Source organism: Notolabrus celidotus, chromosome 19 (assembly GCF_009762535.1).
Source record: "Notolabrus celidotus isolate fNotCel1 chromosome 19, fNotCel1.pri, whole genome shotgun sequence".
Classification (NCBI taxonomy): Eukaryota; Metazoa; Chordata; class Actinopteri; order Labriformes; family Labridae; genus Notolabrus; species Notolabrus celidotus.
In genome coordinates, this window is record NC_048290.1 from 565,203 (window position 1) to 579,119 (window position 13,917).

The following is a 13,917-nucleotide window of genomic DNA, read 5'->3' on the forward strand; positions in this document are numbered from 1 at the left end:
AGCGCAACACAGGAACACGTGATCAATCGTGTAACAGCGATTTAGCTTTGATTCGTGTCTGAAGGGAAGTTTGCAATCTACTTTTTGACACTCCATCATCGGTTCTCCAGGTTCTTGTCGGACTGCAAACGAAGGCGACACACGTAGAAGGAAGTCTTGGCCGGCGGTCCAAACGGGTGCTTAGACCAGAAGCCCCAAAAGGTTTTCAGAAGTTATACTTATATCAAATAACAGCCAGTGGATTCCAAAACTGGTTCTTCAGGAAACTACTTGTCCAGTTTCTGTGCTCCAGTTTCACCAGAGTGAGAATAAGAGGGTAAAGAGGTAGAAATCTCATGCAACTCACCTACAATGAGAGACTTGTGTGTGTCCAGAGTAAATCTGATGATCGTCTGCAAACAGAATAAATGACAGGACAGATCGCTCTTTCATTTTTTATTCATATACAAACAGTTTTGATGTGAGACACAGCGGAAAGTGTTCTGAAGGAGTTTCCAGCAGACGTAGAGAAACCTCCTCGTCGACTCCTGAAGTGTTTGCCGCAGCCTGGACTGCAGCTCCCGCTCTCTTCAGTGTGTGTGAAGCTCACGGCTGGATGTGGACACACACACACAGAGGCTGATGGGAGAGGAACAAACAAAGACAGGACGGTCAGAGCGGAGAGAGAGAGAGAGGGGGGGGAGGAGGAGACATACACATGCACAGGTCCAAGCCTGTTTTTATCAAACACCTCCAAATCACTGAGAGAAATCAGGAAGAAAGAGCGACTAATAATACCTCCTCTTTCCAGAGACACTCCTGAATCATGCTACACCTGCTGTCCGCAGGGAGAGAAGCCTCTCTCAGGAGGAGGGGAGGAACTCTGTGTTACAACCCTCAGAGCTGCAGGAGGACTTTAATGAAGCTTCTTTAAGAGTCTGAATTTCACCAGGTCCTGATAACAATCGATCCAAATTCAGCTCCCCAAAGAAGCAATTAAGAGCAAACATTAGGGCTGAATTAAAAGTACAGCAGACGCTTCGGGGAGTGTCGTTAGTTTTTCAAGTAATTGGTGATAAAACACACGTTTGCACACCTTCAGATTCAGAGAAGGACACCACATTTCACAAGGTAGTTTAAGAGTGGTGGATGCATTATCATCCACTCAGCATGCTTTCTCTGCAAAAGCTGCAAACTCTTTACGTTATCTTTGCATGAGCCGCAACAAACAGTCCGGGCTCGAGTCGTGTTCCTCTCTTTGGAAACTCAGAGCGCTGCTGTTGCATCTTAATCCGTCCACCTGCTCACTTTTCCCCCCGATCCTCACCAAGAATGACTCTGGGTGTCTGCAGGATGAAGTGCTAAGCATCTTAAATCACTCCCTTCTGACCGCTATTCCTCCCCAGGCGCTGGAAACTGCTGTCGTGAAACCATTAAAGTTGTAGGGAAAAGCAACCTGCATCCTTCACGCCGCTGAACAATTACAGGCCGGTTTAAACCTCTCTGTTTGCTCTGAGAGAGACGTCGTTATTTTAAGAGTTTCAATCCGACTGTTCTGCTGACGGCAGCACTAAAGACGGGACAGGATGAAGCTGTGACAATGAGCTGAAGGTAGATAGGGATGATGTGTTCACCTCCTGTCACTGTACAAAAGTGAAGCCAAATCCGTCCTCCTGCTACGGACGCTGACATCTTACCCTGGAGACACAGCTGTCAATCATGGCCTCAATATGGAAGAGGGTTTGGAGTCTAGAATGTTGTCTTTGATCTCTGAATTTTAAGATCAAAGACAACATTCTAGAATTCTGTCTTCAAGATCAAAGGCAACGTTCTAGAGTTCTGGGATCAAAGACAACGTTCTAGAGTTCTTGGATCAAAGACAACGTTCTAGAGTTCTGGGATCAAAGACAACATTCTAGAATTCTGTCTTCAAGATCAAAGACAACGTTCTAGAGTTCTGGGATCAAAGACAACATTCTAGAGTTCTGTCTTCAAGATCAAAGACAACGTTCTAGAGTTCTGTCTTCAAGATCAAAGACAACGTTCTAGAGTTCTGAGATCGAAGACAGCGTTCTAGAGTTCTGAGATCAAAGACAACAATCTAGTATTCTGTCTTCAAGATCAAAGACAACGTTCTAGAGTTCTGTCTTCAAGATCAAAGACAACGTTCTAGAATTCTGTCTTCAAGATCAAAGACAACGTTCTAGATTTCTGGGATCAAAGACAACGTTCTAGAGTTCTGAGATCAAAGACAACATTTTAGAGTTCTGAGATCAAAGACAACATTCTACAATTCTGAGATCAAAGACAACGTTCTAGAGTTCTGAGATCAAAGACAACATTTTAGAGTTCTGAGATCAAAGACAAGATTCTAGAATTCTTAGATCAAAGACAACATTTTAGAGTTCTGAGATCAAAGACAACATTCTACAATTCTGAGATCAAAGACAACGTTCTAGAGTTCTGAGATCAAAGATAACATTCTAGAATTCTGAGATCAAAGACAACATTTTAGAATCCTGAGATCAAAGACAACATTTTAGAATCCTGAGATCAAAGACAACATTTTAGAGTTCTGAGATCAAAGACAAGATTCTAGAATTCTGCCTTCCTGGAGAAGAAGAGAGAAGAGTCAACATTCTAAACTGATCCTACTTTATAATCCTCTTTCTATAGCATCAAAAAACTAACTCAACACCTCACCTCCTCTCGTTTGCAGCCTGAGGAGACCATCAGAGACTCTCAGTAAGGTCTGAATCTCTCCATGAGCACAGGTCTGAATATTAGTCAGGCATGCTTTTAATAAACTGCATAAAGGACTGACTTATGGAGTTAGAGTCTGTCCTAATCTCTAGTCCTGATCCTGAATAAAGACTCTGTCCTCTCACCTCCTCTACTCGGCGACCTCAGTCCACCTCTTTTTTCAAATACTTCTTCATGACTGACGCCACGTCTCCCGCCTCGCTCCCCTCGGCCTCCAGCCTCTCTCCCTGCGGCCTGTCATACTTGCGCCTCGCTCCCCCGTTCTGAGAGCTTCCCCCTGACCCCCCTGAGCTGGAGGACTCGGTTTCAGAGCTCCTCTTGCTGCGCGTGGAGGGCGGCAGGTCTCCAAAGTGGACGCTCAGCGCCCGCCTGCCCCCCCTCACCGAGCCGGCCAGGCTGCTGGTGGACTGGGCTCTGCGGATGGCGGGCAGGATGTCTGATGTGGCGTCGTCGTCGTCAGCGAGGCGGCGGTTTTGGAAGACGAGGGGCTCAGATCCCAGAGGGGCTTCGCCTCCGTCATGTGTTATGAGACTACCCAGCATGCACCGCCTCAAAGGCTGAGGGGAGCGCTGGAGGGGACTCGCCACAGAGCGGCGGGGTTCTTCTGGGTCTTCCTCTGGGATGGAGAGGGACGGGGGACGATGGCGAGAAGTGAGGGAGGACGCCAAAGAGGAGAGGCGAGGCAGCGAGGGGAGAGCGGAGACAGAGTCGGTGGAGTTGAAGCGGGACAGTTTGGCTCCTGACGTCGACGTGGACACGGATGTTGGAGCGTCGCTGACGGAGCGAGAGCTGGCGGAGCGGGACAGGAGCGGGGAGGAGGGTTTGAGGATGCTGGGGCCGGGTCGGGGTTCCTGGAGGTCCTCCGGTCCCAGAGAGAGGGCGGAGGCTCTCCGTCTGAGTGTGGAGGCTGCTGTGGTTTGATAGACGGGCAGGGAGACCGTGCTCCCGGCTCCATCGGCTGCGTCTCCACCCGCTCTGCGTTTTCGGAGTCCTTCCAGGAGCTCGGACAGAGCGGAGGAGGACGGAGCTCGACCTAGACCGCCGGACCCTGCAGCCTCAGATCCCTCGTCTTCAGGGTCCACACAGGACCTGAGGAGGGAGAAGAGAAGTGTGACGGATTCATCGATCCTTGAATGATACATGAATGAATCAACAGGTCTTCAGTTTGTTTACCGGAAGCTGTAGGTGCTCATGGTGTCGGCCACAGACTGCCGCCCCCCGTGGCTGCTGCCGTACAGAGACCCCCCGGCTCGGGAGCCTCCTCTGGGGACTCCTAACCAGTGACGGATCCCCTCCCCGACGTCCTCCGTCCCGATGGAGCCAGCACTGGACACAGAGTCACTGCAGAACAGATTCACAGTCAGTCACAGTGATAGAGTTAGAGCGGAGACTTCTCCCTCTCAGTATCTGGAGGTAAATCACAGACTGTCACGCTGCTGCAGAGAGCATGCAGGCAGGGAACCACTGAGGCTCCACAGACCACTGAGAGGACTCATAGACCACTGAGGCTCCACAGACCACTGAGGCTCCACAGACCACTGAGAGGAGTCACAGTTACATCTGTCAGAGATACCTCCAAGACGGTCTCACAGACTCTCAGACTCAGGAGAAGAGTCTGATGTTTGCACACGTTTATTTACTCAGGCTTGGACCAGGTCTTAGTTCTGCTTCTATAGGCTTAGACTGACACACTGGGATCCTGTCTTTCCCTCTCTCTCCTCTCTCTGCCTGTCTCTCACTTTAACTCTTCCTGTCCCATTAAAGTTACTAACCATAGACCTTTCTGGAGTCCCTGAGCTCCCTTGTCTCGTAGGTTCCTCTGGATCTCTGCTGTAGATTCCTTTTTTGGGGTCTGTTATTCATCCTTTCTTTCTTTACTTCTTTCTTTCTTTCTCTCATTCCTTCCTTCCTTCTTTCCTTTTTATTCCTCACATTTCTTTCTTTTTTCTTTCTCTTTCCTTCTTTCATCCCTTCCTTTTTTTAAAATCATTTTTCACTCCTTCTTTCTTTCTCTCTATCATTCCTTCTTTCCTGCTGTCCCTCTTTCTTTCTTTCTTTGTTCTTTCCATGTCTCTTCATCCTTTATTTCTCCTTTTCTTATCCCTTCCTTTCCTTCCCCATTTCTTCTCCTCTTTTTTCTTAGACCTTTCTGGAGTCCCTGAGCTCCCTTGTCTCGTAGGTTCCTCTGGATCTCTGCTGCTGTGGACGTGGTCCAGACTCCAGCTGCTACAACTACTACTATCCGTCTCCCCACTATCATCTCTCTCTCTCTCTTCATCTCCCTCTATCCCTCTCTCCAACACGGTCTCAGCAGATGTGTGTCTAACATGAGTCTGGTCCTGCTGGAGGTTTCTGCCTGTTAAAGGAAGTTTGTCCTTGCCACTGTAACTTGCTAAATGCTGCAAAGTGCTCTGCTCATGGTGGATTAAGATGAGATCAGACTGAGTCCTGTCTGGAAGAGGGGACTGGATCTGATCCGGTCTTGATGTAGGGTCTTTGGAAAGAGTCTGAGGATAATGAAGTGGCCCATGGACTGTTAGTAGCCATGCATTCAGCCATTTCCACTAGAAGCACCTTAAAGGATAATTCCAGTTTCTTCTTCTGAATCTTGAGATCTGATTTTATAAAAATGCAACCAGAGCTGGACGAGAATTATCCTTTACCAGGCGGACTCTATGTTGAACTCACTGATCTGATGATGTCATGATGAGACTGGATGTAAACTACTGTGTTTGTAAACCTGGACCCTGTTAGATATTGTTGTTCAATCACTTTGTGAACCCCTGATGTGCAGAGAGAAGGTCCAGGTTTATAAACACCTCACATTAAACACACTGGCACACACATTCCTGTTGCTCTTACAGGTCTTTCTTTCGAGTCAGGGACTCCACAGCAGTATGAGCGCTGGAGTGAAGGGCAGAGTGGTGAACAGGTTGACTTTAAAACATTCAGACATGATCATGTCAGAGGAGCAGGAGAGCAGGAGGAGTCGCCCCCTCTCCCTCCCTCCCTGCGTGAAGTCATTACCTCTCTGAGTCGCTCTCATCGCTGGACTCCACCTCCTCCAGGGCGGCCTGCAGATCCACGATGCGGCGGATGGACGTCTCCAGGTCGGCCTGCAGCGCCTGCCTGACGGCGCTCAGTTCCTCCACCTGCATTTCCTGTTCAAACAAACAGATTAAAGGATGTTTGTTTGAGGCGAGGAACACGCTCACCTTCAACACCACCACCACCGCCACCGCCGCCCTCCCTCTGCAACCTGTGAAACCCCCCGAGGCCCCGAGCCGCCACAGCAATTACCTTCACTCTCCACCGTATTACCTCATCAGTCAAACACTGAACATCCAATGGGGCGCCCTCTCTCTCTCTCACACACACACACGCAAAGTCATGTGACCTCCAAGCCGCCGCCACCGCCGCTGCTCGTGTTTGTTCGGCTTGTTTGGAGGAGAAATTGCGACATAGGGAGAAAAGAGTGATTTATTAAATCATCTCATCTGTTTTTATTTTCCTCCTTCTTTTGTCTCTCAAGTACACACACACACACACACACACAGTCTCTCTCTCTTACACACACACACACACACACCGTCTCTCACACACACACACACAGGAAGCAGCTTCTAGGCTTTCAAAGTTATTGGCTTCGTTGGCTTTGAGGAGACGGGTGTGGGTGCAGCGGTTGTCATAGAGACACATAACCATGTATGAATGTGTGTGTGTGTGTGTGTATTTCTGTGTGTGCATGTGTGTGTGTGTGTGTCCATAACCTTGAGGAGACAATGAGGATTAATCACAGTCAGAGAGAGAAAGCAGGATGAGAGAGAGATGACGTGAAGAACGTTGGTGGAGGAGGAGGAGTAAGAGTGTGTGTGTGTGTGTGTTATTGTGTGTGTGTGTTATTGTGTGTGTGTGTGTGTAGCTGCTAGGTTGTTAAAGGGCATCCTTGTGTGTGCCGCCTGCTTTGTGCTAATAAGTGAATAATTATTGAAGCGCTGTTTTCAGTCTCTGAGCTCAGAGGTCACGGAGAGAGAATCTGCTGCGAGCGAGACGAGAACACGTCTGAGTCTGAAACTGAAACTCAGAATTTAACATCACAACACATTTTAAAATATTCTTTAATCCGCTCCCTGGGATTCAGGGAAAATTGAATTTTTATCACTTGTGATAGCATCAAATACAGGAAGTCAGCGGCTGAACGAGGAGTTTGAGGCACTTAACTTTGTTTTAAATGTTTTAATATTCAAGCTGAAAACGAGTGTTTCGCCAGATTTTTACACCGTGCAAAATCAGAAATGAAAACTACCTCCTCTCCACTGGGAAACACTAAAAATATGATAACACAGAATTAAAGCTCCAGTGAGGAGTTTCTTGGGGGTTGCAGAATGAGCTGAGTTGAATATTGATGACTCTTTATGAGCTACAAAAGCAAACAAGACCATCAGCAGCAAGATTAATTAAGTCTGTGTGATACTCTGTAATATCTAAAAACACAGATGGGGGGTTCTGATGAGTGATAAGAGTTACTGCTTTGTCCACAGGGGGCGCCAAAGTCAACACATAAGGCGTTTTTCAACCGGAGGAACTTTACCCCTGAACTACCTGCGTTTCAACCGGTGGACCCAGGGTCTAAATGTAGTTCAGGGGTAGATAATCTCCCCCCTAAAAAGCCCCTGCTAGAGGGGTAGTACTTTTCAAAAGGTCCCAGGACTTTCAGGAGGCGGGGCCTCCAATGCTGATTGTGTCTGATTGGTAGATTAACCGCACTGTTTTTATTCCTCCCGCCGTCCACAATAACATCACACACATCTGTGATTCTCCTGATTTCTCTTTCTTTCATTAGTTTTTATTTGTTCTATCTTTTTTGTATGTGTGTGTACTTTTCAAAAGAAGAAGCTGTGATTCTCCAGGTCAACTTTTTTGCCAATTTTTTTTTTCATTTTGTTTTTGCCGAAAAAAGAAATTCATATTTTTTTTTATCAATTTTTTTTCTTCAAAATTTAATTTTTCAAAAAAAAAAAAATTTCAAAAATTTTTTTTCAAAATTTTTTTTTTCAAATTTTAATAAAAAAAAAAAAAACATTTTTTTTTTCCCAAATTTTTTTTTTGTCAAATTTTTCAAAAAACCATTCCCAGTCATTGTTTTTTCCATCTGTGATTCTCTTGATTTCTCTTTCTTTCATTAGTTTTTATTTGTTCTATCTTGTTTGTATGTGTGTGTACTTTTCAAAAGAAGAAGCTGTGATTCTCTTGATTTAGCAGCTTGTAACAGTAGTCTTCTCTCAGCCCACCGTGAATGCGTCTCTCCTCCCGGTGTTCCGCTTTTAAAAGTGACCCTGTAAACTGGAGACCTTCAGCCTAACGTGTCAGTGTTTGTGGAGTTTACACAGCTGTTGAAACACAGAGGGAGTTCCTGGGAATGCAAACTAGTTTAGTTTTTATTAAGATTTCAAAATATCCTCATCAGATATTTAATGATGGTCTAAAGACGTTTATGAGGGATGCATCCGGCTGAGAGTCTCCAGTTAACAGGGTCGCTGTTTAAACCAAAACACCGGCCGATCTCTGCGATCACGGCTTTTTGAGTTTGAAAGGGTTTTAAAGCCGTGTTGAATCGTCTTTGCTACTCAGTTATGTACTCAGTGTGTTTCATAGCCAGCTAAAACTCCCTATAGGAGCTTTAATTTGTGCATATTAACAGATATGGTTGGCTGCTCATGCTTGAACTGTTTTCTTTGTGCAGTTTGTTGCAGGAAGACGAATGAAGGAGATGGGTTGAAGAAGTTATTGTGTTAAATACTTGATTCTGATTGGTCAGAACCCTATAACAATCATTTCTAATCCACGACAGCAAATATCAGGGATATCTGTGAGAAGGAGTTTGGTCAATTTCAGCTCTGCCTGTTGACACTGTGGAACGTTAGCTCCCGTTAGCATTCCAAGTCAGTAAACATTGTGACAGAAACCTTATATTTATTCACAGGTAGAGGTTTAAATAAAGGAAACTGTTCCCTCCATGTGTCAGCTCCATCAAACCACCCGGTGAAGATTTCCCGTTCGCTTGAATCTGATTATGAGAATAAGCGTTGAGAACACATCCCTCATACAAAGCGGTAATTATGACAGATGAGTGTTTAGGTGTGTGCAGGGACCCTCCCTCCTGCTGTCAGCGCTGCCATGATCAAACCTGTGCAGGAACGCTCCAGATAAATCACCAGCTGTTGCTTCTGTTAATGAGAGCGCTGCAGAGAGAGAGAGAGGCTGGATTCAGAGAGCGGGGTGTACTTTCAATCATCGCCTGGAGGAAGCTGTTTCCTGCCAGGGTTTTTTTTAAAGCACCGGCCTTGCTTAAAGTGTTGTCTCCCCGCTCGGATATGAGTAATACTTTTTATATATCTTATATTTAGCATCCTGAGCCGGGCTGAGGCAGAGAGCTGGGGATGTGTGAGCAGTGAGGAATGGAGCTACAAATATCTCTGTTTCCGGTCTGAGAGGGTTTTATGCGTGTAGTGGAGATTTTCCTCTCCTGCTGTTATTATCACTTTATTAAACCGAGCAACTTAACGGGTAAGAAAGAGGGAATAACACTCAGGAGGACAGGAGAGGTCAGGGGAAAGGAGGCACTCGCACACTTCCTGTGGTGTCCATAGCGTTTGACGCTCCGTTTAAGTTTTCATCCCGAAGCTTCAGAGATACTTCAGGGTTGATTATATTTCTTGGATGGAGCGAGGCTAACGGTTTCCACATGTTTCAACCTTTTTGCAATGCTAAGCTAACAGCCAGTTATTGTTTCAATTTATTTCAGGAGTTTCCGAGAATGTCAAGATTTTCATGGTACCACTGCTGCTACTAAAACTTCAGTCAGGATCACTCATCAAAAGAGGGGAGAGCACAACTTCCCTCTTTTTCATGTGCATTCATGAAAATTCAAGGCAGGGAGGGCAGCAGCAAAGAACCCTGCCCTTTCACGTGCTTATGTGGAATACCAAAGCCTGAGGTAGGGAGAGCACACGCACACATCTCCCCCTCTCTTTCATGTGAATTCATTAAAGGCCTAGACAGGGAGAGCAGCAGCAAAGACTCCTGTCCTTCCGAGTGCTTATGAGGGATGCCAAGCCTGAGGTGGGGAGAGCACAACTACCCTTAAAAGCCAAGGCAGAGAGAGCAGACCCCTGCCCTACCACGAGCTTAGGTAGAAGGCAAAAGACAGAGTTGGGGAGAGCACGCCCACACACCTTCCCTCTCTTTCTTGCGAATTCATTAAAAGCTAAGACAGGGGGAGCAGCAGCAAAGACCCCTGCCCTTCAATGTCCATATGAGGAATACCTAATCCTAAGGCAGGGAGAGCACAACTCCCAACTTATTTATAAAATTTCGTGAAATTCAAGGAAGGGAGAACAGCAGCAAAGACCCCTGCCCTTGTACGTGCATAAGAGGGATGTCAAGCCTGAGACAGGAAGAGCAACAGCAAAGACCCCTGCCCTACCATGAGCTTAGGTAGAATGCAAAAGCCTGAGGTGGGGAGAGCACACCTCCCCTCTCTTTCCTATGAATTCCTTAAGAGACAAGACAGGAAAAGCAGTAGCAAAGACCCCTGCCCTTCAACATCCATATAAGGAATGCCTAATCCTGAGGCAGGGAGAGCACACCTCCCCTCTCTTTCATGTGCATGTCTGGAGCATGTGGAAAGCAGGACCTGGGATTTAACCCCCGACTTCCCGATTGATTCACTTCTTCTGCAACTTCTTTTAACAAACAAGTACCATCCTGTTTCCTGCCCGACCATCATTTAGTTTCATCATACTGTGCTGTGATTGGCTCAGAGAGTCACTAGGTTAAACATGAAACCAACAGGCACAAGATATTCCAAATCCACGTTTGTTTTCTGAAGCTAACCAGGTCAGTGATGTGAACCGGTCACACTTTAGCTACATGCTAACATGCTGCACATTAAACAAAGTTGGAGTTAAACTCTTGACTTGAGTTCCTCGGTGAGAGAAGCTTCCAGCAGAAAACCCTGAAGGCAAACTCCTGGGCCAGGAGCTAATCCCAGCACAGTGCGGCGGGATTAGTCTGAACCCTGTTGGGGAAAAATGATGCCCTGCAGAAGGTATTAACGCTCTCCAAGGTGCTGATCCTCCTGCTGGGCTCTCTCTCTCCCCTCAAAGACTCCAAACCAACAACTCAGAGTGTCTCATTATTGACTCTTTACCTGATACTCAACATTTACTCCACGTTGAGAATACTTCCTCGTGTCTGCAGTGTTTGTGTTTTTCCAGGACGACACACGTCTCAGATTAAATGTTCTTCCTCTCGCTGCTCACTCACTCACACTTTGTTTTGTTTGTTTGTTTTCCCTCAGAGAGCCTTTTTTATTCCTCTCTCTATCTTTTCCTTCCTCGATGTGAGAGAGCGGCGGCTGTCATCTTCAAAAACACCAACCTTCCTCTAATCCGAACACCAGGCCTCGTGTGTGCCTCCTCTCCTTTCACTGAATCTTCCTTGTGAATTAGAGATGATTACGAAGCTCTCAGGACTAAATCAATCTCTGATTTACGTGTTTACCTAAAAGGATCTAGACTCCTCGGGTCCTCTGGGACAGATTTACTCAGTTTCCCTCAGACTTCATTCATCATAATCTCTGATTTTTGCTCCCTTCCTCCTGGAACTGTTGGCACCTGTAAAGGTTTGAAGCAGCTTTCCAGTAAATTAGATGCAGAACTTCTTTTAAGTCTGCAGCTATTTAAATCCTGTCTCAAGTTAAATGTAATTTCTTGTAGCTGCTTTGTTTTTATTGCTTTTTAAATGCAATCTGTTTTTATGTTGTCTTAATGCCTCCTTAATGTATCTCCACTCCCCTGTACACATTTTAAATCGCCTTGTTTCTGAAAGTTGCAGCACAAAGAGACGTGCACGGCCTGCAGATGATGAATGTTACTCAAAGAGGCAGAGAGACTGGACTGTACTCCTCTTAAAAATGCAAAATGTAGCATGCATTCTTTTAAAAATGTGGAATATCTAATGATGGATATCGTATTTCCAGTTAGCCTATACCTTGGGCCACCTCAAGATGATAATGAGCACTCTCAACTTGGCGGCGCTTGGTCGTGAGGCGCCAAAAATGCCTTTTTGTTAAATAGAATGCTCCTCACATGATAATGTAAATCCAGAAAATAAGGGTTTAATATTGCATTCCTTGATATCCAAGTATGAAATGTGGCATAGAGTATCCTGACACATAGGGGAAAGTGTCAAAATAAGATACTGGTGCTTGCTGATTTTAGATTTTAAAATATCATCCACAGAATACACAACAAGACTATAAAAATAGCATCTGTTGGATGAAATCTCATTGGACATGGTCACTTGTGAGCATTATATGGTCAATGTCACGGCCACATTTGTATTTAAAAAACTGCCTTACTTCATAAGCTTCAATTTGAGCTCTAGATAACCTCTGTATCTGAAATATTACACTTCCTGTGGCCATAAATACGTCACCAAACCCAGAGTCAGAGAGGACAGTATCCAGTACTCCAGATGGAGGTTAGCCTGTTACCTGAATCTAACACTGCATTCGTATATTCTGCTTCTGCTGCTATCTGAGGTGGAGAACAAATCCTTTAAACTACATTAAAATATGATTATGAACATTTTAAATGTTAAAATCAGTGCACACAAGCAGTGTTCAGTAACACCTCAGGCTGTAACCTCTGAGGAGTCGACAGGACTAATGTCGTACCCAGCGTTTTTGAATCTTTCCAAGTCAAATGATTTCATCCTTTTTTTTACCATAGTCAAACAAAATGACTATTTGTTGGGTTTCCCTCACAGCCAATCACTGAACCCCTTCTTTGATTTCATGCCTCATGTCATTGGTCCACTACCACAGCAGTTTGTGGCGTGGTGTAGTCTAGCTCTCTGTAAATCAAGGATGAACAGTGTTTGAAGTAGGAAGGTTTAAGGAATGCATATGTGTGTGTGAGGACTCATATGTTTGGTTGCCGGGCAGATACTTCAGCGTTAGCGACACGTGCTTCTATTTACAGTGTGAAACCGAACTCAGTGTGTCTCAGTTACCAGCTCCATGCGTCTGCGCCCGCTGTCCTGCTCCCTCTGAATCAGCTCCTCCATCTCCAGCCTCATGTCCTGGACGCGCTGCTGGTAGTACCGCGCGTTCTCCTTCTCCCGAGCCTCCGCCTGGGCGCTCTGCTCCAGCTCCTCCCCGAGACGGACCACGCTATCCCTCAGACGCAGCACCAACACCTGGACGACACAGAGCAGAGTCACAACTAAAACCCCTGCAGGAGATGAAGTGTGTGTAAAGTGTGTGTGAGTGTGTGATTTTACCTCAAACCTCTTGACCTGCCCTCTCTGGAACTCCAGTTTGTTCTCCAGGTCACACACTCGAGCCTCCTGTTTACTGACGATGCTGCGCCCCACAGTGGACGACTCCAGGAACTGCACCCTGGACACGCTCTGCTGGAGCTGCATTAAGAAGAGGAGGAGGAGGAGGAGGAGGAGAGAGGGAAAACATTTGGAGAGCTGAATTAATGCAGCAGCACGTCCCTGAATGAGTTCATTACCCTGAGATCTGAAACAAAGCGGTGAAATGATCCAGAAATCCATTAAAGCTCACATCAGACCCGCTTCTACACCACATTCTCTCTCTCTCATAGTGCTGCGTTACCTCCTCCTGCAGAGTGTGCCTCTGCTTCTTTGCCTCCTCCAGCTCAGCCTGCAGCTCTCTGATCTGAGAGATATCACTCGAGGACTGAGCCCGGGGAAAGAAGTGGGAGAGACGGGTTTGATTACTGGGATGAGTTAGTGATTAACAAGAGCTCAAAGTGAGACTCAAATCCAGAGCGGTACCTGAGCGATGAGAGCTTTGTGCTTCTTCATTAGCTCGTTCAGGTCTTCCTGGTCCTCCTCCAGTCTCTTCAGCAGGTCCACCTTCTCGTGCTGCAGGAGCATTATCTGCTCGTCCACCTGGAGGGACGAGAGGAGAGAGGATTTAAAGAAATGTGTTAGAAAACTTTACAACAACATCGTGCTAACTTTTCAGAGACATCAGGGACTGAGGCTGCATGTCTGATGTGTTTCTTCAGATTCCAATGATTGTTAAATGTTCAGATTCTCTCTTCACTGTCTCATTGTAGCCGGAGTCCTTGGCCT

At 46.1% G+C, this 13,917-nt stretch overlaps 1 protein-coding gene across 2 annotated transcripts in view; it reads right to left on the minus strand.

Annotated features, from left to right (window-relative positions):
• Nucleotides 1-420: 420 nt before the first annotated feature.
• Nucleotides 421-13,917, minus strand: part of LOC117831435 (unconventional myosin-XVIIIb) — a 47,122-nt gene continuing 33,625 nt past the window's right edge. For both annotated transcript variants that reach the window (XM_034710131.1, XM_034710130.1), the window contains exons 35-42: nucleotides 13,615-13,731; nucleotides 13,433-13,516; nucleotides 13,093-13,230; nucleotides 12,823-13,008; nucleotides 5,770-5,903; nucleotides 3,916-4,083; nucleotides 2,868-3,831; nucleotides 421-618 (exon numbers count right to left, since the gene is read on the minus strand). In XM_034710131.1, coding sequence (XP_034566022.1) covers nucleotides 2,886-3,831; nucleotides 3,916-4,083; nucleotides 5,770-5,903; nucleotides 12,823-13,008; nucleotides 13,093-13,230; nucleotides 13,433-13,516; nucleotides 13,615-13,731 — 1,773 coding nt within the window. In that variant the 3' untranslated portion in view covers nucleotides 421-618; nucleotides 2,868-2,885. The remainder of the gene's footprint in view (nucleotides 619-2,867; nucleotides 3,832-3,915; nucleotides 4,084-5,769; nucleotides 5,904-12,822; nucleotides 13,009-13,092; nucleotides 13,231-13,432; nucleotides 13,517-13,614; nucleotides 13,732-13,917) is intronic.